The following is a 27,915-nucleotide window of genomic DNA, read 5'->3' on the forward strand; positions in this document are numbered from 1 at the left end:
GAGGGAAAGGGGAAAGAGCAGGAGACAGGCTGGTGAGGGAGACTGATGTCACACAAAGTGGACTTCATCCTGAGGCCCAGGAGAAGCCAAGTGAGCATTTTAGCTTCGACTTGCACACCTGTGTAAAATGGGGGGTTGGACTAGATGATTTGGAAGTGACTTTTCTCCAGCCTTTGTGATGCATCTTTAGGTACGAGTGAACGCACGTGTCTTAACGTCTTACCATTGTGTTTTGCAAGGCTTTTTGCATCATTTCTTTTTGATCCTCTTTTAAGTCGTCTCTTATTCCGAAAGTGATATAAACTTCAGCCTCAGTGACAACTTTATTATAAAAATATCTGCCAAACAATAATGCCATAAAATTGTTTTGCTAACATGGTTACAATAATAAAATTCAGATCAAATGTAACAACTCGAAATTACATAAAGCACTCGATACACTTTAAAGTGTCTTCCATCCCCTATTATATCTCATCCTCATAAAGCTATAATAATAAAGCCGAAGTGCGGATTTTTATGACTCTGTGCTAGATGAAAAAAAACGGATCTTGCTTGAGGAGATCAAAAGACCTCAGGTCCGGGATCAGGAAACACTGCTTCCTTGATGATTTTGGTATCAGTGAAGCACTGTGCCCCACCTTCTTTTACACCTTTAGAAGCAGCACGCTCAATCTCATTGTTAGAGGAGATAAGTTCTTTTTTAACATTCTAACTTTGTATTTCCTTTTTTTTAGTTTAGAACTAAAGAGAGGCTAAAGGAAACTTGCTGCATAGAAAACAATACTATAGCTAGAGCTAACCTCCCTTATCTGTGGTCTGCACACATAAAGTAAGTTCCTCCATTAAAAGAAGTCAGTTTGTTGGGGCGCCCGGGTGGCTGAGTCAGTTAAGCGTCCGACATCAGCTCAGGTCATGATATCGCAGTTCATGGGTTCAAGCCCCACATAGGGTTCTGTGCTAACAGCTCGGAGCCTGCAGCCTGCTGTGGATTCCACATTTCCCTCTCTCTCTGCCCCTTCCCAGCTCGTACCCTGTCTCTCTGTCCCTCAAAAATAAATAAAACATTAAAAAAATAAACTACAAGAAGTCACTTTGTTAATTCTCTGTCAAATGAGTCTTTATGTTGGTTTAGACTAAGTAACACTCTATTTTAGGAATAAATGCTACCAAGAAAGGCAGTGTAGGATAGTGTTGAAAGGCCTGAACCCTGAAACCAGACAGACCATGGGACTTCCTAGCTGTGAGATCTTGGGCAAATTACTTAACAGTTATGTACCTCTGTTTCTTCATTTGTAATATGGGGACAGAAATAGTAACTATCTCATAGAGATTTCATAAGGATTAAGTAAGCTAATATATACAGAGTACTTAGAAAGATGCCCAACACATATAGTTATGCAAATTGGTTAATGATATTATATTGTCATTTTTAAATGACCTGAGCTTTTGTGGGAGATTGCTTGCAAAACTAACTCCAGTTCTCCACTGCCCCATATATCTACCACCTTTGGAGCTCCTTGTGGGTAAAAGGTATAAAAGAAATCTGTTTCCTTTGGGCTGGTCTTGTAACTTGCTTTGGACAAATAACGTGGTAGAAGTGATGGACTTTTATGCTTCTATATTCTTTCCCTGAGCATTGCTGCTACTACAGACAAACCTGCTGCATGATGAAAGATACACAGAGTCCAATTATCTTTGTACTTTCAGCCAATCTAAGTCAACTGCCAGGCATGAAAATAAGACCTCCCTAGACCAGCCAGCCCCCAGGTGAGCTGCCAACTGACCCCAGGCACACGGGTGAGCACCGCTTACATTCAGCCTGGCCCAGATCAGCAGAACTGCCCAGCTGTGTTGTAAATGGTTGTGGTTTTAAAGCATTGGGTCTTGAAGAGGTCATGCAGCATTAGCTGGTTGATTAAGCCATTAAAAAATGACGAGAGGGGCGCCTGGGTGGCGCAGTCGGTTAAGCGTCCGACTTCAGCCAGGTCACGATCTTGCGGTCCGTGAGTTCGAGCCCCGCGTCAGGCTCTGGGCTGATGGCTCGGAGCCTGGAGCCTGTTTCCGATTCTGTGTCTCCCTCTCTCTCTGTCCCTCCCCCGTTCATGCTCTGTCTCTCTCTGTCCCAAAAATAAATAAAAACGTTGAAAAAAAAATTTTAAAATAAAAAAAAAAATGACGAGAAATAAAGTCTTCACATTCAACCCCAATATCCTTATGTCACGCTGGTTCCTAAACACACACATTGAACTTAAAACTTTAGGAGTTTTTGCTGTTGAGTAACCAACAAAACTAAAATCAGAATCAGCAAAAAATCAAAACAAATAAACTATAGGCCCGATGTTTCCTCAGTCAATCCCAAAGTCACGAAAAACACTGCCAGTAAATCACAGATCTCTGCAATATATATGCAAATTAGATCAACACATTGTACACCTTAAACTTGCACAATGTTACATGTCAACAATATCTCAATAAAGTGGATGGAGGAATCACACTTCTCACTTCGGGCAACTATCACCAACAAGAGTTAGCACTCAATTTAAGTGGATAATCTGAAAAAAAAAAAAAGAAAAAAGAAAACTTTCTTACCTTGCTTTGATAGTAATTTCAAAATCATTGAAGTCCTTATAGCCAATGAAACTATTTTCTGGTTCTATTGAGACAGAAAAATGTGGCAACACTGAAAATAAAAACAAAGAGGCAATTTTACCATTTAAATTAGAGTAGCCTTCTTTCCGGTATAGTTAGACAAGCTGTGACATCAATACAACATCCACCTTGCCATCGTCATCCTCCTTCTCATCACTGTCAGCAATATCTCTGGGACACCTCCTACTCTACCCATCAGAGGTTTATCCAGCTCTGTGTACCACAAGCACTTTGTTTATACTTTGATTACAGCATTTATTCACTAAAGTATAAGGTCCTTGAAAACCGAAAAGGCTATACTCTATGTATCTTTGTATCTCTCCCCCTCCCACGCTTCTCATGAGTCTTAAACATAGTATATGCTCCATGAGTTTTGTTAAGTTTAAAATAGAAGAGGAAAATTCTGGCTGATTTAACAGTTCCCTTTTTTGTCTTATAGATAAACCCATCCAGTCTCCATATTCCAACATAAAACTTTGACTTTAGTCAAGAAGAGAAAGCTTATAATTAGCTAAAAGAAAGAACATTCATGCAAAATTTAAAATTAGGGTAGACAGGAAGGAGTTCTTTCCCTCTCTCTGTCTCTCTCTGTCTCTCTCTGGTATCTTGATTGCTCAAGAAAAAAGAATTTCACCTGTCAAAAGGGCACTGCCTTCTCTTTATACTAAAGCTGTGTACCAGGGCTTATGGATTCTTTATTAATTTTTTCTTGAGGGAGAGAGAAAGAGAGAGTGCTCGAGTGGGGGAGGAGCAGAGAGAGAGAGAGAGAGAGAGAGAGAGAGAGAGAGAGGGAGAGAGAGAATCCCAAGTAGGCTCTATGCCCAGTGCAGAGCCCAGTGTGGGGCTTGATCCCATGACCATGAGATAATGACCTGAGCTAAAATCAAGAGTTCAACGCTCAGCCAACTGAGCCACCCAGGGGTCCCATAGATTCTAGTTCTATTAACCAGTGAAACTGTTAATAGAAAATTGGGTAATTGGGGCGCCTGGGTGGCTCAGTCAGTTAAGTGTTCAACTCTCGGTTTCGGCTCAGATCATGATCTCATGGTTCATGGGATTGAGCCTGACGTTGGGCTCTGTGCTGACAACATGGAAATAAAGAGGAATGCACTTTGTTGCTCTAGGGTGCATTCCCTATTTTACCAAAGATGAAGGCAGGTGTGTTCTCTCTGATATGACGTGGAGGAAAACATTTCATCCTTTCATCTAATACCTACTTGCTATGTGGCAGGCATACTCCTATTGACAAGGATATCCCAGTGAACAGAAAGATACAAACCTTGTCCTTAATGAGCTCATTAGTCAAGCAGTAAAGACAGTGGTAAGCAAATAATTACACAGAAAAACACCTATACCACAGTTATGAAAACCAATATACATTACAGGGAATCCTTCCTAGGAAAGAGAAGTTAGGAACAGATTTGCTGAATAAATGGCTTTTCAGCTGAGACTTGAAACATGAGTAGGAGTTGGCTAGGTAGTGGGGGAGGGGAAGAGTGTTCTGGGCAGGTGGAACATTGTGTCCAAAGTCACCACTGCTGGAGGGAAATAAGAGGATGAATGGCATAAAATGAGGCTGCAGAGGAGGTAGGCAGGGGCCAGCTCAAAATAAGGATTTTGATTTCGATTAGCAAAGGAACGAGGAGCTGTTGGGGACTTTTCAATAGAGAAATAACATGATGAGATTTGCATTTCAAGATTATTTTGGCCAATACCAAGTGAGAATAGCTTGGAAGAAGGGACAGCAATTAGGAGACTTTTGCAGTAGTCGGGGGGGGGGGGGGGCGGGGGGAGGAGCCTGGTGATGAATGGATGAGGATGGCCTCAGATGGTAAGAGGTGGATGAATTCTAGATATACAGGAGAAGCAGCAAACATACTCGGAGGGAGTGGGACCAGGTAGGCTTATAGGTTATTGAGAGGCTAGAACCTTTGAAATTGTTTCAGCATAACAAGTTATTTTTTGTCACTGTTTTGTTTGCCAATTGTTAACATCTGTGGATTTATTCTCCATATTATTATGAGTCTCCTGGAGGAATAAAAAATGACTTCAAGCAAAACAAAGTTAAATTTGATATCAAAGCACATAAATACTCTAGTAAACAACCATAAGAATGGAAAGATAAGCTATTTATATGTTAATTATTAGTCCATTAATACGATTGATTCCGAAATAAGAATATCTTAAGTTTTCAGATAAATATATTAGGGATTAGTGAGCCAGAAGGAAAATAGCACTGAACTTGGGGGATGCAAACCCAATTGCTCTCGTTCTCGCACCAGTTGGTTTTAATGACTTGAGTAAATCATTCGTCTTACTGGGTTCTGCTCACTTCATCTCAGCCTACTTAAGTTTCTCCTAAAATCATAATTTTTGACTGTCATTAGTCAAGCTCCCTGGGGGACTAGGTCTCTTCTGGCTCTCTGATGAGGAACACAAGTCCAGAGAGGTTTGTGAGCTTATTGGAGGGTAACAAAGGCATGCTAGAGCCAGAGCCTAGGCCTTCCAACAATGAGCACACCCCCCCTCCCCCCACCCCCCTCCCCAGCCACTGTTTACAACCATGCCAGCCGGGCTGCCTCTTCATCTGGGACTGATTCTGCCGTAAGTTCACTAACGGAAAGCATTAGTGCACAAACACTAATTTTTTTACAGGTAAGCTTTTAATTATCACAAATTACCATATTCTTTAATCTCAAAATATGCGGTTGCAGTCGTTGAAAAGTCCTCTTTATATTTAGCTCGGATTGTCCACACACCGTATCTGTGGAAGCAAAATATTTAAAATTATGAAAGTCATCAGGTAGTTTTAATTTGCCCAGAGGAAATCCAATCGATTCGTGTTTTAAAGAGGAGAAAATGGGGCGCCTGGGTGGCTCAGTCAGTTAAGTGTCCGACTTTGGCTCAGGTCATGATCTCACGGTTTGTGAGTTTGAGCCCTGCGTGGGGCTCTGTGCTGACAGCTCAGAGCATGGAGCCTGCCTCAGATGCTGTGTCTCCCTCTCTCTCTGACCCTCCCCTGCTCATGCTCTGTCTCTCTCTGTCTCAAAAATAAATAAATGTTAAAAAAAAAAATAAAGAGGAGAAAGTAAGTAGAGATGCATTTAGCCTACGTAATGTATTTTATTTGTGTAGAACTTTAAGTAACAAACAAATAATTGAGCATTTTCAGGACAATAGAAATTGTTTGGTAATTAGTTCTTCATATATTGTTATTTTTTTCAGGAATTTTGTCTTAATCTAGTCAATGGCTTTGATTTGAAGAGCTTGTGAAACTTGAGGATTAACTTAATTAATCTAAACCATAATTATACTAACATAATACTAAAATCCGCACTATAGTAGGACAATGTTTGTAGAAAGATACAAGTCGAGCTTACCCAGATGATACCGCGCACACCTCACATAAAAGAAGTTATGGTTAGAGACAAAGCATGGTTCATTTAAAGAGGAAAATGACCTGGGTTTAATTAACAACCTCTATTTAAAAATATTTACTGAGCACTGGAGAAGCAACTGGAGATAAAAATGAACAAAATGGAAGAATTTGTCTTCATAGAGCTACAGTCCAAGAGATTTGTAATTCCCACTTTTCCATTTACTGGCAAATTGGATTTGGGCAAGTTGCTTAACCTCATTTGTGAAATGAGAAAAATGCTATTTATCTTGCATGTTGGTTATGTAATCAATGTACTTAATATTGTGACTATCATCATCATCATCATCATCGATTCAATGAATATTTGCCAAGTGCCTGTTATGTTGAAGTGCTAACGATGCAACAGTGGGCAAAAACAGACAATAAAGAGGCAAATAAATAAATGTAACATTGAGGTAAGTACCATGAAGTAAATAAATAAGAGAGTAAAAAAAAAAGAGAAAGAGAGAGGGACTACATTAGATGGTGCATCCAGGAATAGCCTCTTCGAAAAGGGAGCATTTACTTTGTGTCCCAAAGAATGAGAGGAAGCCAGCCTTGTGAAGAGCGAGGTGAAGCACATTCTAAGCAGAGGGAACACCATGTGCAAAGGTACTGGGGTAGAAAAGTAGTGATCGTGAGGGGCTACCATGTCTGATAGAAATAAAATCTGTTAGGGAGCAAATGGCACAAGATGAAGTTGGAGAAATGATAATAGTTATAAAATAATAAGATCAGTTCCGTGTGATAGAGCATGTAATATTTTCAAGGAAGTATGCATTATAAAAATTAAATCCCCAACTTCACTCACATTTCTAGAACATCTTCAGTGAATTAATTGCAAACAGCAAATTAACTGCAAACTCCCTTCCAGAGGTCAGAAAAATGACTATAAGGAGATTTTGCTTTAAAGTTATATTTAGCCATTTATTTTTTTTAACTTTCAAATTGATTTTATTTTTTTTAATATGAAATTTATTGTCAAATTGGTTTCCATACAACATCCAGTGATCCTCCCAACAGGTGCCCTCCTCAATGCCCATCACTCACCCTCCCCTCCCTCCCTCCCCCCCATCAACCCTCAGTTTATTCTCAGTTTTTAAGAGTCTCTTATGGTTTGACTCCCTCCCTCTCTAACTTTTTTTCTCCCCTTCCCCTCCCCCATGGTCTTCTGTCAAGTTTCTCAGGATCCACATAAGAGTGAAAATATAGGGTATCTGTCTTTCTCTGTATGACTTATTTCACTTAGCATCACACTCTCCAGTTCCATCCACGTTGCTACAAAGGGCCATATTTCATTCTTTCTCATTGCCAAGTAGTATTCCATTGTATATATAAACCACAACTTATTTATCCATTCATCAGTTGATGGACATTTAGGCTCTTTCCATAATTCGGCTACTGTTGAAAGGGCTGCTATAAACATTGGGGTACAAGTGCCCCTATGCATCAGCACTCCTGTATTCCTTGGGTAAATTCCTAGCAGTGCTATTGCTGGGTCATAGGGTGGATATAAGTACACTTATTTGTCTTACTCTATTATAATTTCCATGAAGACACGGACTGTGGATTATTCATTTCCATTTTGTGTATTCATTCTTTATGTGCTTTGCACATATCAGGAAGATGCTCACTAAATATTTATTACATTGAATTCATTTTATTACATTGAGCAGTTTAAACTGTTCTTACATCCATTTTTAAAATGTTTACTTATTTATTTTGAGAGAGAGAAAGAGAGAGAGGGAGCATGGGAGGAGAAGCAGAGAGAGAGAAGGAGAAACAGAGAATTCCAAGTAGGCTCTGCACATGGGGTTTGAACCCATGAACATGAGATCATGACCTGAGCTGAAATCAAGAGTCAGATGCTTAACCACCTGAGCCACCTAGGTGCCACCTTAAATCCTTTTCACATGAGGCCTAAATAAATAAAGAAAGAAAAGAAAAAAGAAAAGAAATGGCTCTGAGAACACTCTCCCTCTTGAAATCTGTCTTCTGGTAGTCTACACAGACAAAGACTACGGAGGACTAATATTTTTATAACTCTCAGAGCAAGGCAAGGGACCATACCAGCCTTTTAGACTGATAGTCTCTTAGGTTCCTTGAAGGGTAGAGGGTTGATGGTTTTAATGAAAAAAAAAAAAAAATCCTGGGGACTATTTTTGTCTCTCCCAAATTTTTATTTCTATATATAAAGAGGATTGATGAGAAGTGGGAGGTTTTTGTTTGCCAGAAACTGAGCCTCACTTCTCATTAGACTTACATTTTGTTTCAAACTTACGTTGTGCCCTTTTTGTTGAAGAACATTTTTTAGGGTCTTTCTACTTTTTCATTATTTATTTTATTTTAATTCCAGTTAGTTAACACGCAGCGTTATAGTAGTTTCAGTGTATAACATAGTGATTCAACACTTCCATGCATCACCCGGTGCTCATGACAAGGGCACTGTTTTGCACAGCCTCCTTTCTTTCACGCCTACGCCATTTGTTAGCACTAGGTGGCTCCATTTGACTGGTTATCTGCCTCACAACCAAAAGTTCCAGATGTGCTTTTTCGAGAAAACTTATATTAACAAATACTTTAAAGTACTTAGGATTGGACGGAATCTTGAAGTCAGGAAAAGAGATGATTCCGGTATAATCATTTTCTTCCATAATGTCCACTTCTGATCCTTCAGGATCCTTTGAATAAAAACAAACAAACTCAAATCACATAAGCCACATTAAACAAGTCAATTGATTTATATTATCTTTGACTTATGGAAATATTTACTAACGAATATCTATGTCTCCAAATTAAATATGAAGGAGGAAGATCACTTAAATGTTGTGAAAGGCAAATATGGTTCATTTAAGCTCCCTCTTTTTAACCTCTCCTCCATGTCCTGCCACAGGGAGAGGGAGGGAGGGAGAGAGGGAGAGAGAGTCAAAGAGAGAGAGGAAAGGAGGGAAAGAAGAGGGAGGGAGGACAGAGAGAGAGAGAGAGAGAGAGAGAGAGGTTTATATTGGTGTTCGGCATATCCTAGTCTCAATTATCTGGAAGAGATTCAACTTTCTGTTGTATAACTAAAAAAAGTGTAACAATAACTGATGTTATAACTAACCAAATGTGAACTTACAGGTTTTATAGGTACCACAACCCAAATTCCATATCTGTTCATGTGAAGTTTTCCAAAGCAAACATGCTATAAAATGCTTTTATTAGCAAGACATTTTAGAATTGTGCTCTATGGACATTTTGAACTTGATTAAACACCCAAAATGGTTAATCAAACTTGAAAGTTTTCGTAAAGCTTCCCCCATAAATTTCCTTCTATGTGTGGGTTTGAAAATTATTGAAAGGAGGTTTTTTTTATTTTCTTTGGACTACATGTAGAGGTCCATTTTGACCTTAATCCAGAAATTTACCACCATGTGCCATGACTGTGAAATTCACAGCCAGGATTTTAAGGTGTTTTTCCCTCGAGGTACAAAGGCCTAATCTGAACAAGAATCAGGATGGCAGCTAAATATCTTCTGCGTTGTTCTTTATCCCTGGAGTTCGCCCCACCCAGTGCTTCCATGATGATCTCTCTTGAGCACTATTTTCGGGACACTTCCTGTATACAGATTTTCTGTGGCTCTGGGATCAGATTCCTCAATCCTCTCTTCTTGGGGCAGCTCATACATGGGATGACTGGCATCCAGTCTCCCTTGTGCCAGGATTTTTCAGCACTGAAGCTCGACTGAGAGAAATAAAATAAAAAGCATCTGTCCACATCCTCTTGTGTTTTCTGACAGAAAAAGGGCATTTGAGCTGACACTGCCTCTCCTCACTCTGTCCCCTCCCAGACTCCCAATACCACTTGGCCAGTTTATTTGTGATCTCATTTCTTACTCCTTCCTGCTGCCATTGGAAAACTCATCCTGTTCCCTACCTAGGAAGTTCTCCACTACTTTTACAAATCTGTGTCTATTCTTTTAATTGAAACCTGTTCTATTCCAGAAAAGGATCACTTCAGCCCTCCCTCTCACCTCCATTTAGCCTTCCCTCTGATCTCATGTGCCATTGGCCCTACTGTATCATTAGTTTGGTTTATACTCCAGTGTGGTTTTGTCCTGTAGTATCTACTCAGTATGTATAGCTATTCCTCAAGTCTTGGTTCCAGAGGAAAAGGCTCATAGTTTTAGGACAAGCCAGCCCACACAGACCCATTATAAACTGGTAAATTCACATGGGCTTCCTAGTGGCTGTCAATGCCACTCTCACTGGCTTCCTCTCCTCACCCTCATTCAGGCAGTCTGAGGGGCCTCTCTCTGCATTTCTTCTACTGCTGCTACCACACCTCTCCCTGCACCTAGGTTTCTGCAGCAGCCCAGCCTGGGATTCTCTTACTGCACATCCCTTCACTTCTACTATAGTGGTGCTCATGACTACACATTTGCCCTCCATTCTTTTCCCTGGTCTCTTCAGTAAATCCGCAGGGGTTCCTCCCTACAACCTGCTACATCAACTCTCAACTTCCAGGTCTGGTTATTCAAGCCTCTGGTGCCCTGTTCTAACTTTCAGATCTTATTGACCCCTCTCTTCCCAGGGATGCCTCTGCTCTGGAATCAGATTGCTTTCTTCCTGTCCAATTCCTTTCACCTCTGATTCTGTTCTCGGTTGTTCCTTTCTAGCAACCTGCCCATGTCTTCTCCACCACTCTCAATTTGGCTCAATTGTTACAGGCCTAGTCCAAATCTCACTTCTTCCTTGACCCATCCCTTGGCCATCCTAAACTCTTTTCTGGACTGCTGGAGTTTACAGTCTATATCAATAGTTATCAGCCACAGTCTTGGCACACTCTGATGTTTCACAAGTAAATCATTATAACATAGTCAGAGGTTAAAGTTTATTAAAGGTTTATGATTTTTGTAAGCTATACAGCATTCCAAGTTATCCCTGTAGTTCACTCCTTCTTGTGTTCTGGTAAGGTTTTCATCTTACAGGGTTTTTTAGTAGGAGAAAAGGGGCTGCAGCCTACTGTGAAAGACCATGACTAATATACCTGCTGTTAATGGGTGAGTGTTACTTCCTCACAAAGGCTTTATAGGGCTGTGACACAAACTGGTAAGACCACAGGAGGCATGTCTTCTATTATGCATGTTATGGCTGATAAAGGGTTGATAACTACTGATCCTTACTTATCTCATGTTTTAACACGATTTTTTGCATGTGTTAGTATGTTACTAAACTCTAAGGTGTTTTTTTTTTTTTAATGTTTACCTATTTTGAGAGAGAGAGAGCAAGTTGTGGAGAGGCAAAGAGAGAGTGAGAGGGAGGATCCCAAGCAGTCTCCCCACTGCCAGCGCAGAGCCTGACGCGGGGCTCGATCTCACGAACCACGAGAGATCATGACCTGAGCTGAAATCCAGAGTTGAATGCTGAACTGACTGAGCCACCCACGCGCCCCTAAACTCTAAGTTTCTTAAGTGTAAGTGGCCCAGATTATAATTCTTTATCGTGAATGGTACAAATAAAAAATCTCAGATGTAATATTCAATTAATAGTCAACCAACTCTTAGTGGTTGATTGATGCTTTTTAAGAAAGGAATCATGAAGGATATATTTAAAGCGTTTAGCTCAAAGTCATAACTGCTGAAAGTTAATTTTCATGAGTTTTTTTTACATATATCTATTGTCGAGGTATAGACTTACAATGTGATACTTACAGACGATGTTCAATAACCGTTTACCAAACATTGAATGAGTTAGTGTGGGGTTAGGACAGAGTTTTGGAACCACATACCTAATCCTGAAGATGAGCTAAATTATTATTTAAATAAATAACATACTTACGATGTAAGTTAAGACAGTTTCTCTTTTGGCTGGTTTCAGGTCATCATTCAGTGAATAAACTCTAACCTTTACTGTAAGAATAATTGATATTATCAAAACTTCCATTAAACACAAGAGTATTTTGATTTTTTTACAATAATCATCCTTAAAAGAGATGAGTATAATGAAAAAAAACTCAATCACAAAAATCTACACAGAAAAAATCCATATTTAGAAGAAAGAAAAAGTTAGTTTACAGACATATACATTACTGAAGATTATTTTCTTTTAAAGAGAATTCTCTTGGATGTCTTTAAAGAGCTACTTTTCCTAGTGAAAGTAAAGTACAGGTCATTTTGTTAAAATATATATCCATACAACTTTTTGGGGAGCACACATTAGGCCACTGTTTATCAAGAATTTCATGGTAAATAAAAAAAGAATTTCATAGTGATCTCTACCATATGGTTATATGGGAATATAATGTCTCGTATAAGAGTTGAAGATTTCAGTGGAAAATGAGGTAGTTTGATTTCAACATTATACACTTTTGCACTTATAAAAACCAGCAAGGCCCCCAAAGTATCCCTGTTGCTAATGGCAGCTTTGAATTGTGTGGTATTATTAGATTCATTGAGCCAGATCCTACCATTGTTCTGTCATTGTTGAATGTGTAATGGCAAGGGCTCAGGAACAATTAGTTCTCTTCATTTGTTTCCACCAGCTAATAGATCCTTCCCTGCCTTTTAAGCAAATGCATCTGCTTAGAATTGAACTCTTAACTGCCTGAGACCTGCTGATCTAGTTCCTTCCCATACGACATATTGTAATTTCCCTGATGTTCATTTACTGATGCTCAAATCATTTCATGGCCAAAACTTTAGCCACAAAATAAAATTGAAGTGGAGCCATAATCCTTTTAAAGGGTTAGTATTATGCAAAGCTCTACATAAAGAAGCCACATTAAGCTCTCTAAAATTGGTTTCAATAAGGTCAAAGCAAAATGTTCAGTAAATCTGCCCCCCCCCGCCACCCCCCTCCCACCCCCCACCCCCCTACCCCCCCCCCCCCCCCCGCCATGCACACTCTGCTGTCCCCCTTGCCCTCATCCCCCTTCTGCCTCGTGTCCTCCCTTCTGCATTAGGGACATACCCAGTTCAGACTGAGTGTCACTGGGATGCTGCCAGATGCAGTATGTCACAAAAAGTTAAGAGCTCAGGCCCTGGAGACTCTGGGGGTCAAAACTTTGGTTTCATTCCTGGGAAGGTCGCTTCCTAGCACGCCCCGGAGTGAGAGACTTAATCCCTCTAAATCTTAGTTCCCTCATCTGTAAAACAGAACTGCTCGTATCCATTCTGTAGCATTGTGAGGGCCAAATGAGACAAAGCTGTTACACAGCCTGGAGCATCAAAACTACTCAACGAGTGCTTATTACTTTTATTTTAGTATTGTTATTTCTACAACTGCTACATATCTACTTTTTACCCAGTTGGAGTCTAGATTAGAAAATTAATCTTGTATTCATGGCAACAGTGTATTGGAGGCAAGATCAATATAATTCTTTAGTACCAAAGATAATGGCTTCTTAGGTTTTGAAAAAAGCGTATTGAATGCCTTCTATGTGTCGACACGATGCTAGACTTGGAGATAGGGCTGTAAGAAAATCAGACACGGAGTGGAGGAGAGAGCGAACCCGTGATATCACAAGTGTATGTGCAATCCAGGGTGAGAAGCACTACAAAGACACTGCCTGGCTTTCTGAGAGCATAGAAGAGGGGGATCTGAAGCAGTCATAGAGGTCAGAGAAGGCTGTGCTCTATGGATGACGTGTGGGAATCGAGTGGGTGTTAATAAGGCAGGCGGGGGCGAGGGGCATGCATGTACCAGGCAGAGATATACAGGCTTTAATACATACAGGCAGGAACGTAGTGTGAGAAAGCAGCTAGAAAGAGGTCAGTTTGACTGGTTTCCACAGATGAGGGGGAGCATGGTGGGTGATAAAGCTGGAGGGGAAGGCAGGACACAGGTTGTATGGAATTGAAGGATTTTTGTTAATATTCTGAAGTCCTTAACCTACAAAGCCTCGAAGACTTAAGCCTTTAGCCTTAAAGATGGTTACACTAAATCCCTCAAGGATCTTCAGATTAAATGTGTGGATCAAGACATGAGAGCTAGAAATAACAAGATTTAATCAGTTCTACTAAGAGAATGACTTAAGTAATTTTTTTTCTTCTGTGTAAATGAGGCTTTGTGCTATTCCACAGATCAAATAGTAATGGAAACACTTCCCTAGTGCTTACTCTGAGCTAGGCATTGTCTTAAGTGCTTTATCCATATGAATTCACTTATCTCTTACAACGATTCTGTGAGGTAAGTTCTAGTATTATCTCTATTCTACAGATGAGGAAAGTGGGGCTCAGAGAGGTTGAGTAACACGTGCAGGGTCATAGAGCTCACAACAGCCCAAGCTGGGGTTTGAACCCAGACAATCTGGCTCCAGAGTGTCTAATCTCCTAGATTAGTCCTTTGATATAAGAGGAGGACAAGGGCAAAGATATGTCTGTTTCTAGGTATGATTATGTTTTAAAGTTTGTTTTTGAGAGAGAGAGAGAGAGAGACAGAGTGTGAGCGGGTGAGGGGCAGAGAGAGAGGGAGACACAGAATTCGAAGCAGGCTCCAGGCTCCGAGCTTCTAGCACAGAGCCAGATGTGGGGCTCGAACTCACGGACTTCAAGATCATGACCTGAGCTGAAGTCGGTCGCTTAACCGACTGAGCCACCCAGGCACCCCAAGGTATGATTACGTTTTAAAGGGCCCAAGCTTTATGGGCTCTATGTACATACTAAGTCCTCTTCCTGGAGTCAAGAGATGCTATTACTCTGCCAATGACAATCTGTCCAAGCTGACAGCAATATCCCACCCTTTCTAGGCCTTTCCTTTCTGAGCTTGTCTGAACAGGAACTCCTGCTGCAGTGGTCATGGTTAGGCCTGTTCCTTCCTACTACTGTCATCACCAAAGTCAACCAACATTTAGCAAGTATGCACTGTGTGAAAAGTGTTTCCACAAAGCTGGCTGGTCCCTCTACCCTTCCCCCTGTCCTTCACCAACAATAACATTATTGAAAGTCCATAAACTCCCCTCCCACATGTAACTCTCTTATAATGCTATCTTTGATGTACTCAAAAGTTAACGATGGTGAGAAGAAGATACAGAGGAGTCAACTGACTGCAGACATGTGACCTTTATTCATTTTTGAGAGACAGAGCGCAAGCAGGGGTGGGGCAGAGAGAGAGGGAGACACAAAATCCGAAGCAGGCTCCAGGCTCTGAGCTGTCAGCACAGAGCCTGACACGGGGCTTGAACTCACGAGCTGTGAGATCATGACCTGAGCCAAAGTCAGACACCCAACCAAATGAGCCACTCAGGCACCCCTACACTTTTTTGAGTTTTACTTTTGGTTCACTGGGAATAAATCCAGTCATCTATCAGTCATAGAATGTTGCCTGCTATCCTGCCCTTTCTCCCACTAACAGAGGAACCACGAATATGAAGCAATATTCTATTAGAAACTTTCTTAAGTAGAGTCCCTCAGAAAATTAATATCCATATATCTGTTATCTAATTTATTCTTTGCTGAATCATCTGATTCCCTAGGGTTGGATTTGTTTTCTGAATTTGAGGAATAGCTCTAAAGTCAAAGGAACTTTTTAAAAAATGAACATGGCTCCATAATAAATTATTTTCTCATTTCCAAAATTATATTTGCAATTACATCTTCTACTTGTTTAATAAATAAAATATAACACAATATTTCGAAATTTTTAAAAAAGCTTTTTTCTCCATGGAAACAACTAATGGGGCAGATTATATAATGGTTCATTTTGTACTTTCCATACAAATTTAAAATTTATACTTACATGGTGTATTTAGTAATTTCTATATAAATTTTAGATTAAAATGCTATTTATAAGTATAGAAGTCATTGGGAATTGAGACTCTTTTGATCAAGTGGGAAACTTGTGTCCATTTAATTTCAAGTGTAAAAAAAAACTCTACAGTATAATGTTAATCCCCCCCTCTCCACCACAGAGGAAGAGGCATCTTATACCCTACCTGACTGTTGTGGAGTGTAAACAGGCTTGTCTGTATGAATGAAGAGAAATCCATTGTCATAGGTTATTGGCACTTTTTTTGATCTTGAAAAATGCTTCGATACAACTTCCAAATACACATGTGAAACTGGGTTCTGTCCTCCAGACAACTGTTTGGGTTGTACCTGTTAAAGAAAATGTTGATGGACTATAGTTTTTAGGTTATAAAAACTGTTGGTTTTCTGAGTCCTACTGTCATTTCAATAGAACAAAAAAATGGGTATGAGTATTAAACCATTTAAAAGTCGTAGAGGAGCCAGAATACTGAATAAATTTTACCCAAAGTGTGTCACTGTCAAATATCATAGTCAGGATTTAGCCTTAAGCAATTAAAAGTCTTTTGGTTTCCATGTTTCCTAAATTTTATATACCTTTAATAAAGCTGCTACTATAGAAGCTTCTTAACAAAACGTTCATTTCATCAGCTCACTGGATTAGCCCATGCTCTCCACTCCCTCAGTGCCACATCCTGCCTGATATTCAGGACACTTTGTACTCTCTCTATCCTTCTGCCCCCACGGGTTGACCTGCCTGCTTTCTCATTTGGTGTATGTAATTGTAATTACTTTACATACGTTTGCATGATATGCAAATATAATACATAAAGAGTAATAAAAGAAAGAAAAGTGTTTCTATGAAAACTCAGGCTTTGGTAACATGGGGTAAAAGTTAATCCCTAAAACCAACAGCCGTGGAATTAAATCTGTGAGATCACTGTCAAAGTTTGGAAGACAGTAAAAACCTATAAAGACTCTGCACTCAGATTGCTTTACAAGTGTCTTTACATTCTTTCTCCGCTTTAAAGAAACAGAAACTGTAAACAAAGATGATTTCTTAAAGGTGCAACGCATAATAAATAAGATTTGACACTCCAACCAGGGTGTCCATGCTTAAAGAAAAGACCTTGGCACAACATCAAACAATTGGCAAACAAAGATACATTACAATGTAAAATTAAATGCCGAAGATATGCATCAAGTTTTATGATTGCCTACTTAATCTACTCTTTCAATTAACTATCTAAGTCTGGTCAAGTCATGAGCACTTTCTGTGATGATGGAAATGTTCAATATCTACATTGTCCGATATGGTAGCCGCCAGTCACATGTGGCTATTTGAGCACTTGGAATGTGGTTATTGTGACTGATGAACTGAATTTTTTATTGCAGTTAAATTTGATTGATTTAAATTTAAAGGTAACAGCCACACATGTGTGGCCAGTGACATCAGATATAAGAGTGTCTACTGAAATTAATTGGGAAATTAATTTTAATTCTTAATAAACCTAGTAACTGGAAGTATTTAAGAGATTAGAGGATTTGCAATCAAGAACATTAATGAAAAACTTCCTACATTTGGTTACAATTTATTTAGATCAGTGTTTCTCAAATTTGAATAATATACAGACTCCATTTAAAGGATAAAATGTGGGGTGCCTGGGTGGCTCAGTCAGTTAAGCATCCAACTCTGTTTTGGCTCAGGTCATTATCTCATGGTTTGTGAGTTCAAGCCCCACATCGGGTTCCGTGCTGACAGTGCGGAGCCTGCTTGAGATTCTCTCTTTCCCTCTCTCTCTGTCCCTCCCCCTCTCACTCTCTCTGTCTCTCTGTCTCTCAAAAATAAATAAATAAACTTAAAAAATTTTATAACGGATAAAATGTTCTGGAGGACTCTCAGTGCTGACTTTTTATTGTTTATAATATAGAATATCAATATAATTCTCATCTTAAGCTCTTTTGTTTTTTATTTTTATTTTTTTTTAATTTTATTATTTTTAAGTAATCTCCACACCCAGCGTGGGGCTTGAACTCATAACCCCGAGACCACAAGTGCACAATCTACCGACCGAGCCAGCCAGGCACCCCTCTAATCTTAAGCTCTTTTAAAATTTCAAATATAGATTATTTTTTAAGGAGCTCATTTTAAAGAAACACTGGTCTAAATGAGCTTCAGAGCCCCTTCCATGTCTAGTTGTCTTTGATTTTCTGGTTGTTTACTTTTTTTTTTACTTTTTTTTTTCAACGTTTATTTATTTTTGGGACAGAGAGAGACAGAGCATGAATGGGGGAGAGGCAGAGAGAGGGAGACACAGAATGGGAAACAGGCTCCAGGCTCTGAGCCATCAGCCCAGAGCCTGACGCGGGGCTCGAACTCACGGACCGCGAGATCGTGACCTGGCTGAAGTCGGACGCTTAACCGACTGCGCCACCCAGGCGCCCCTGGTTGTTTACTTTTGAATCTATATCAGAATTTAAAACAGCATTTTGAGCAGGAAGTAATTTTTAGTTAGAATTTTAAATAAGAAATGGCTGCAAACACTACTCTAACCAAGGTACACTACAATATCTTCATAGAAGGAAAAGTTATTTGATCCAGAATGATACAGTTTGTCAATGGGAGCTGTTCACTCAGGTAACCAATAATTTTATTAGTTTGGGAAGCTATAATTGCAGAATATTGGAGTTCAAGCTAACAAATGTTCTATAGCATCGTTGGGGTTTTGTAGGCAGTGCATTACAGATCAAGATGCATATTCATATTTTTCAATTTCTTTGTAATGGTAATTTTCACAGTTAGCTAGTATTTTCACTTCATTTCCAAATATTTTTGCATTAGTACAATTTTACTTTTCAATACGATCATTACAATTTACATGCATTGCTCAAAAAGCAGATACAACTCTTCCATTTAGAGTTTTCTGTTTCATCTATATTATCAGGGGTGACTGACATCATTTAATAATTACACGGTGGTGAGTGATAATAAATGGCCAAATCTCTACAACATTCAAAGTTGGTACACATTTTGTTGAGAATATTCTGTATGTATAAAGAAGATGAAGAATAAATACATACTGTTAAGACTGCAGAGTTTTGGAATTTGTTCTCCATGGATAAAGTAACATAGCCTGAAGAGTAACTAAATTTTTTATCAGGATAACTTTTAAGAGAGATTGTTGCATCAAATGCTTCGGTGTATCCATAAACTTGAATTACAATATTTTCAGATGCTCCAACACGGAATATTTTTGGCGCTGAAATGACATACCTGTTGAAACAGGATAAAAAAAGGGCCGTTATCTTTAGGTGATTGCATTTTGTCGTGTTTCTTATTTTTTCATCTCACGTGAGAAATTCAAATAGGCACATTTTCTCAAAAGTGGTATTTTTAAATCAAAGTTTATTAGTGATCTATGATAATTTCAGCATGGCTTCCAAGAAGAAGCTTGGAATTAAGACTTGAGAAACAGAGCTGGAGATTTAGTTAGCATTTAGAAAGGTACTAATAACACTTTCCCTGAGCCGCGGTAGCAAAGAGAGACTTTGAATGCTGTTGGCTGGAATATGTACCTAAGGTCAATATATTTACTCAATGAAGAAGAAGGCGACAAAGGCACCAGGGATTGAATTCCAGTCTGTCATCTACTGGTTGAGTGACCATGGTAAAGTCACTAACCCTTTCTAAGACCAAAATAATTTACCTGTGAAAATATCACCTTCTTTACCAGCTTGCAGTAAGGACTAAATGAGAATATGTATATGAAAACACCTAGCATGCTTAGTACTCGATAAATGTTAAGTTTCCTTAATTTGACTAAAATGAGTTAAAAGCTATTCCCAGTATTTTTTTTCACATGGTTTATACAAGAATGCAAATGAGTCTATATAGGTTTTTGAAATAAATTGTTTAAATGTGTGTATTTTCATTGGTTTATTAAAAGAACACTTACAAATATAAACTCTTAGTTATATTTCATGAAAGTGGCTAATTTGGATAGTGAGAGCCATGTGTGTGATTACACAGGAAAAGAAAAGTGTGCTCCAACCCAAAAGGTCACAGTGACGGACTAATTCAAGTGGCCGAACAGGCCTGGAGGCCACCTGCCACGGCACCTGGCAGAATTATTGCGGGCCCCTGTCAACAATATGACGTTTAAAAAGTCAGGAAGTCTTTGGTAACAAATGAAATTAATTTGGAAACAATTAAGTCCTTTTAAAGCATCTGGCAGCAAACAAATTGTAAAAGAGGGAAAAGATCTCCAGATTTCCAACCATCATCTGAATTCCTCAAATGCTTACCCAGGAAGAGGAGGAAATGAGAAAAGTTAAGTTTTGCTGATAATAAGATACATTTCCTGAAATCTGTGCCAGGTACTGTTTTAACAACTAGATAGATAGATAGGTAGATAGATATACTCACTTTGTGCTACAACCACTCTGTGAGGAAGATCTTATTATTACTCCCATTTTACAGATGAAGAAACTGATAATTTACTTGCCGAAGGTCACACAGTTAAGTTACAGAATTAGGAATTGAACCCAAGCAGCCCGTTTCCTGGGTTAACAATTTCAATTGCTATACTAAACTAGATAGCAAGAGTCATGCAATCTGAAAAATCTAGAAAAATACGCTATTTTAATTTCAGCATTCTCGTAAGTTTTATCTTTTTCAGTTTAATATTGTTTTAATTTTGAATTGTCCATGTGGTGGTGGTGGTGGTGATAAAACATAAAGTATTCAGTATTTAGAAGTCCCTAAAAAATGGCTTTGGAATCACCCTTCATACAGATTCTAGTCTTTATTGGCTTATCAGTACCACAATCTGTTTACATAAAAAAATCATTCTTAAAAAAATATATCCTACTTTTCTTATTTTCTTTCAACAGTTTAAGAGGGTCAGGCCAGGGACGCCTGGGTGGCTCAATTGGTTAAGTGTCTGGCTCTTGGTTTTGGCCCAGGTCATGATCTCATGGTTTGTGAGTTTGAGCACCACATTGGACTCTCCACTGACAGTGGAGAGCCTGCTTGGGATTCTCTCTTCCCCTGCCACTACCCCACTCGCTCTCTCTGTCTCTCTCAAAATAAAGAAATTAATTGAAAATATTTTAAAAAGAAAAGAAGATCAGGCCACTGAGCTTGCAGAGAGGCAAAAATATGACTTTGGCCTCTACCTGGAATACTCTTTCCCCAGATATTTGCATAATTTGCTTCCTCTCACTTTCTACAACTTTGGGGTAAGGCCCCATCATTTCTTTATCCTCTGACTCTATTTTTTTCTTCCTTGTACTGATAGCCACCTAATATTATTCATTCATTCATTGGTTCATTCATCCACCCATCATTTGCTTCTCCCACTAGAATGCAAGCTTTATACCACCTATTACATCCCTAGTGCCTATCACATGGTAGGTGCTCAATAAATTTTGTTGAATCAATCAGTCAAATTAAGTATATTGTTCGCTATGCTGTAAATAGCACACTGTCATTTTTTCAGAGAAAGAGAGGAGGTGCTTATTAAGGGCCAGTACGGTGTAGTAGAAAGAATTCAGAATCATGAGACCCAGGTTCTAGTCCGAATTCTACTACTAATTTGAAGTCACTTAATCTCAATCTCCCTGAACTTTTGCCACTTGCCTCTCAAAAGCGAGTATATAAAAACTACCGAGGGAAGGGGGTAAGATTGTGGCCATGTAAGAAACTCAGATAGGGGTGGGAGAGTGTTGTAAATTTATGACATCCTGAGTATACATTTATATTTATATTTTCAATATTTATGTATACATTTATGACAAAATGAAAAAAAGGAAAAAGCAAACCAAAGTGGAAAAAAAAAAGAATCCTTAATACAAGCCCTGCTTTTGTCTCCCTCCAGCAGCATGATCTTTGGCAAGTCACTTTCCCCTCTGTCTGGGTTTATCCTTATATGTGAAATAAGTAGGTTCAATTAGATACTTTCCAGTTCCTTTTCAGTACTAAAATGCTATTTCTAGATACAAAATCATTTATTTATTCATTTATTTATTTATTTATTTAGAGGGAGTGAGAGTGAGCACGAGCGGGAGAGGGACAGAGAGGGAGACAGAATCCCAAGCAGGTTCCACGCTGTCAGTGCAGAGCCTGACCCATAACCTGAGTTGAAATCAAGAGTTGGATGCTTCACTGAGCCACCCAGGTGCCCCCAAAATCAGTATTTTTTTTTAACATTTATTTATTTTTGAGTGGCAGAGTGAGACAGAGCATGAGCAGGGGAGGGGAAAAAAGAGAGGGGGACACAGAATCTGAGGCAGGCTCCAGGCTCTGAGCTGTCAGCACAGAGCCTGACATGGGGCTTGAACGCATGAACCTCGAGATCGTGACCTGAGCCGAAGTCAGATGCTTTACTGAATGAGTCCCCCAGGCGCCCCCAAACCAGTATTTTTTAAGAAATACTTTAAAATGCACAATATTTCTATAACACCAAAATTTGTGAAGAATTAATTCATAAATTTAGAAACAGTTACAATAGGTTTTCAAATCATAGTATTAGAATTGACCTCAAAGTAACATGTGCTTTACTATGTACAATAAGTACATGGAATATACAAAGAAAATTATGAACCAAATAGAAATAAGCAATCAATGGCAAGAAAGTTTATTATCTTGAGTTTATTTTCTGCTCTTCTGAAGAGGAATTCAAACAATCACTTATGTAGATTTTTATAAATAACAATCCCATAAAGCTGCTGTGTTGTAAGCCACTCCTCAAATCAAAATGCTTCCATGACTTTCTCATTCAGAGGTGAGACTATTCACCAGGTGCTCTAGGAAGTAGAAAGTTATTTTCAAATTCGCACCATCTACTGAATTTATTTTTCACTCATCACAACTAAGATGCATTGATAAATGAAGATGGGTTCTTTTACTTACGTTTGTTCCTGTCCCCAACTTTTACCCAGGAAGATTAAAAAAACAAGTATGCCCCAAAGGCCCATGGCTGGAGGTATCAGTAAACCATGGATATAACCTTTTTGAAGATACTCTCCTTTTAAATAAACTGAGATTGAAGAATTTGGGTACATTAGTTTACTGGTTAATTATTAATGTCAGAAAGAGGGACTTTTAAGTCGGAAAACTAAAATCAGAACTGAAAAACACCCTTTAATGCCCAGATGCAGAGGTAGGAGATCTTTTAGAAAGGGATTTACACCTAGAGATTTATTTTGATTAATACAAATAAGGAGATTCTAACATGGGAATTTGACAGTAGAATGAATGGCTCAAAGCTAGAAGCCAGTAGATCTCTTTGCCTTTGGCCTTATTCCTTTTGACCAGGACACCTGCTCTGAAGTTGTATCAATCTGTGAGCATGCCTCTGATAAATCTATATGCTGTGATACTGACAGAGACCCACCAGGATTCAGTTTCAAAATGAGATGATTTTAGGATAGCTCTGGTTTACACAAGGCTCATGAAGTAATCTTTCTAGAGAAATCCTGAGTGGTCGTGTCATTGGCACTGGAAATGGCCTAAGGATAAGACAGATCTTCAGAGAAGCTCTATGGAATTGTTCCTTGGTCTGTCCCAGTCTACAGAAGATGCTGAACATTAGGTAGAGGAAAGATTGTGATAGGCAATGAAAATGCCATGCTGAGGACACTGGCATTGTTTTCTAGGAAATAACCCATCAAATACTTTTCTATTTAGCAGGGAATGGATATCCTCCAATATCTATTAATTCATATGACACAAATTCCAAATTTGCATTCATTCAGATGCAGAATATCTTTTTTTAAAAATAAACTCATGTTTATACCTTTCAATGAAGATTTTAATAATTTTAATAGAAGAGCTGAAGAAAAAAAAAGCTTCCTATAACAAACAAGTCTATTAACTTAGAATGAAATAAAATTTTATCCTTGAGATTTGTATGTTTTATGTTTGCTAGAAAAAATTTTATGTACAATCTTCCTTATATTTGTACTCATCTACCTTAGTACCTAATAGGTACTTTATTCTAAAGTAACAGAACCAATTTCTCTAGACATTTTTCAATTATTCAGATGTTTTAGGGTCACATTGGCATTCCTTGCTTTGAATTAATAAGGTTTTAACCTTACCAACATTTTAGTACTAAACTCATTAGAAAAATGTCACACAAAAGAGAATTTGATATACAAATTTCACTAAAGATATTTCTTGCATGTTATTGAGGTGATAAAAAAAATCTTCCATGATTGTCTGACAATCTAGTACATTTATTTCAAAAGGGAATCTGTGAAATGATTAAACTGGGTTACGAAAGATGGGTCAAGTTAAAACAAACAAAGTCCTTTTGCCATCATTTTCGGGAAAAGATACTTAGGAGAAAGCAAGAATACTCAAATCATTGTAGATATCTGTGTTTTAAGCCCAAGGAAGTTTGCTTGTATTATAGAATCAATAGTGATAAATGATATTTGCAAACATTTGCAAACATTTCCAAACATATTGGCATATTTCTGTGAAAGAAAACACTTTTTATTTTTTTTCAATTTAAAAAAAAATTTTTTTTAACCTTTATTTATTTTTGAGACAGAGAGAGACAGAGCATGAACAGGGGAGGGCCAGAGAGAGGGAGACACAGAATCCGAAGCAGGCTCCAGGCTCCGAGCTGTCAGCACAGAGCCCGACACGGGGCTCGAACCCACGGACCGTGAGATCATGACCTGAGCCGAAGTCAGATGCTTAACCGACTGAGCCACCCAGGCACCCTGAAAACGCTTTTTAAAATAATGGATCTCAGAGGTCCCCACTAAAACCAAAATTCAATTCACAGATTTTCAAGTGTGTTTGAAACTTTTTAACTGCCATTTAAACATGGCTCAGAGGTGGATTCTTCTTCACAATGTTGACTTTCGGGGGTAGTTTTTAGCTTTTATACAAATATGCAACTCTAAAAGAGGAGAATCCAAGTCTGGCAGAAACTTTGCTGGTCATCTGGGCTTCCTGCTAATGCCATGTTGATTCTACCCTCAGGACAGAGCCCACATGACTTCACTTAGTTCACAAGGCCCCTCCTGATCTGGATTCTACTTGATTCTTCAGCCTCAGTGTTGCCCTTCTTCACTCCAGTCAAATAGCGTAATTCCTTATTATTATTCTCGGAAGTCACCATGATATGAAGGTGTTCCTACCACCTAAATAGTCAGCCCAATACTATCACTATTATTCTTACCTTATTTATATCCTCAAGTTGGTGTGTCATCAGAAATATGGGATATATATGGGTTAGTGCTACCAGCACTGAAGAATGCAGCCCACTCAGTCTATTTATAACAGCCACGTGAGAGGGAATATTGGGGTACAAACTACAACTAATTGGGAACCTCATATATAAATATCCCTCCTTAGTCACTTGTCTTCCTATATATTTAAATGGATTTTTAAAAGTTTATTTATTTATTTTGAGAAAGAGAGAGAGTGAGCATGAGTGGGGAAGGGGCAGAGAGGAAGAGAGGGAGAATTCCAAGCAGATGTGGGGCTCGAACTCACAAGCCCTGAGATCGTGACCTGAGCTGAAACCAAGAGCTGGGCACTTAACTGACTGAGCCATCCAGGTGCTCCTACTTAAATGGATTAAAAAAAACCACTTAGCTACAATAGTTTACTGAAACAAAGTCTTGCCAAAAATTCCAATGTGTAAAATAGTTGGAGTAGAGGTGCTTTGAGAGAAGCACAGTGGGGTGCAGGCTGTCTGCCTGTCTCCCCCAGGTGCACCCCCAGGTGGCCCTTGAGGAGGCTTAATGGGAACTCTGGGGTCCCTGGGCACATGGTTTAAAAATTGTTGACTTGAAGTACCAACAACCTCTTCCAAGCGTTCTTGCTTCACTTGGTCCTTTCCCGTTACTTCTACTAACATCTCCAAGTCCAGCTTGAAATTAGTTTTTCAGTTGATCAGGCCAAAGGAGAAACTAATCTCTTTTTCATCTTGTGCCCAAGAGCCACTGCTTTAGCTGCAAATTAAAATTCCTCTCCCAAGTGACTTGGGCTGTCAACACCAAGTCCTCTATAAGTCCCTTGTTCCTTCACAATCTTGTGCTTGTATCCTACAGCCAAGACCCCAGTACCCCAACATTGCTCAGCAATTCACCACAAGCTCCAAGAGGCCTGGTAGAGGATAATGGAAAGGTCGAAACTCTAGGTATATACCCCAGAAAATGTGCACACATTTGCCTAAAGAGACTAGCACGGGAAGGCTCTTTGTAGCATTATTTGTCATAGCAAAATTTGGCAGCAACCTAGAACAATAGAAAAACGGTAAATACATGACTGTATTTTCATGCAATGGAAAGCAATGTTGGCTGATAAAACCAACCTACAAAATGACACAAAGACCATAATAACATGAACATAAATTAAAAAAAAATGCAAAGCAATGTTATGGCCTATAGACATTTACATCAGTAGTAATAACATAAACATGATTGTGAAAGATAAATACTGCATCAGGATAAACGGTAATGTCTGGGAAGGGAAGGAGAATGGGGGAAGGGGTAGGAAAAAGGTACACAGACTGTATCCCTTATGTTTTGTTTTAAAGGAAGATCTGAAGTCAGTATGGCAATATTTTACAAATAATTCAGGGGAGTTTTGCTGGTAGTTATACTGGTGTTTGATACATCACTCACTGTACTTTACTAAAAGTTTGAAATATTTCATTGAAAAAAAAGAAAGGATGGTTTGAAGTGAGGCAGGCTTGAACTCAAATCCTGACTGCCTATCTAGGGATGGGATCTTGACCAAATCAAGATCCACTTTCATTGCCTATAAAATCAAATGATAATTCTTCATAGAGCCGATGGGAGAATGATATGAAACATGTATGTAGTTCTTGACACATAGCGTGAATCCGAGAATGGTCACTGTTCTTCTTATTGGCTAGGACAGACTTATGACCCTCTACTCTTTTTTTGGAAATATGTGCACAGCATCATGGCAATCTGTATTTGATACAGTTTTATTTTCCTGGCCGCTGCTGGGCAGACCACAACACCAATGGTAGCATGACTCTCAGGATGAAAGGTTATCTTTATCATCGAACACAGCAGATTTTGCTTCCCACTTCTTTTGTTTGTCAACTGTCAATTAAAGGTCTGGGATTAGATGACTAACATCTTAAGAATCTATCTAATTGGGGCGCCTGGGTGGCGCAGTCGGTTAAGCGTCCGACTTCAGCCAGGTCACGATCTCGCGGTCCGTGAGTTCGAGCCCCGCGTCAGGCTCTGGGCTGATGGCTCAGAGCCTGGAGCCTGTTTCCGATTCTGTGTCTCCCTCTCTCTCTGCCCCTCCCCCGTTCATGCTCTGTCTCTCTCTGTCCCAAAAATAAATAAACGTTGAAAAAAAAATTAAAAAAAAAAAAAAGAATCTATCTAATTGCTACATCCTGAGAGTCTGATAGCCTAACTTAGTGAGCAAAGGAGCACAAAAAGGTTTCCATGGACCAGAACCTTTTTAGAAGGCATTTAAAGAAAATTTTCTTTTGTTTATGACATTGATTTCCATTAGCAGATTATGTGTACCCTACTATTTTCCTTATAAACCATAAGAAGTCTTTGCTCAAAAAGGTCCTCCTCACTGTGACCCTTATGAAAGATACTGTTTGAAGCATTTTCTTATTTCGCAGGAGGAGCTTTAGTAATTAAGAAGGAAAGCCATAGGGGCACCTGGGTGGCTCAGTTGGTTAAGTGTCCAACTCTTGATTTCGTCGGCTCAGGTCATGATCTAACAGGTTCATGAGATCGAGCTTCATGTCTCTCTCTCCCTCTCTCTCTGCGCTTCCCCCACCTGTGAGCATGCACACACTCTCTCTCTCTCTCTCAAAATAAGTAAATATTTTTTTTAAAAGGAAGGAAGGGCATAAATGTTAATTCACCATCTCAACAAGACCTATTGAACTCCAGTGAATTTTAATAGGTGCTTTGTGAGAGCCAGACATAGAGGACATGTTCTCAAATTTTAAAGAACTTATCCAAATAATGACAACGTAATAGCCACCGATTACTAGCTCCTAACGTGTATCCATTATTGTGATAATGAAGTTACACAAATGGTCTCTGATCTGCACAACCACTCTGAAGGGTGCTATAACCTTCAGGTCA

General features: G+C 39.1%; 1 protein-coding gene across 1 annotated transcript in view; it reads right to left on the minus strand.

The window, feature by feature from the left end:
• Positions 1 to 22,770, minus strand: part of C5 (complement C5) — an 84,421-nt gene extending 61,651 nt beyond the window's left edge. Inside the window, exons 1-8 of the mRNA XM_047099723.1 lie at positions 22,706 to 22,770; positions 18,874 to 19,066; positions 15,981 to 16,143; positions 11,888 to 11,958; positions 8,657 to 8,748; positions 5,331 to 5,413; positions 2,590 to 2,680; positions 224 to 338 (exon numbers count right to left, since the gene is read on the minus strand). Of these exons, the coding sequence (XP_046955679.1) occupies positions 224 to 338; positions 2,590 to 2,680; positions 5,331 to 5,413; positions 8,657 to 8,748; positions 11,888 to 11,958; positions 15,981 to 16,143; positions 18,874 to 19,066; positions 22,706 to 22,770 (873 nt within the window). The remainder of the gene's footprint in view (positions 1 to 223; positions 339 to 2,589; positions 2,681 to 5,330; positions 5,414 to 8,656; positions 8,749 to 11,887; positions 11,959 to 15,980; positions 16,144 to 18,873; positions 19,067 to 22,705) is intronic.
• Between the last annotated feature and the right edge of the window lie 5,145 nt (positions 22,771 to 27,915).

This window comes from Lynx rufus, unplaced genomic scaffold, assembly GCF_022079265.1.
Source record: "Lynx rufus isolate CCGP_SWC_20201006 ecotype Redwood Valley unplaced genomic scaffold, mLynRuf1.p SCAF_10, whole genome shotgun sequence".
Lineage (NCBI taxonomy): Eukaryota > Metazoa > Chordata > Mammalia > Carnivora > Felidae > Lynx > Lynx rufus.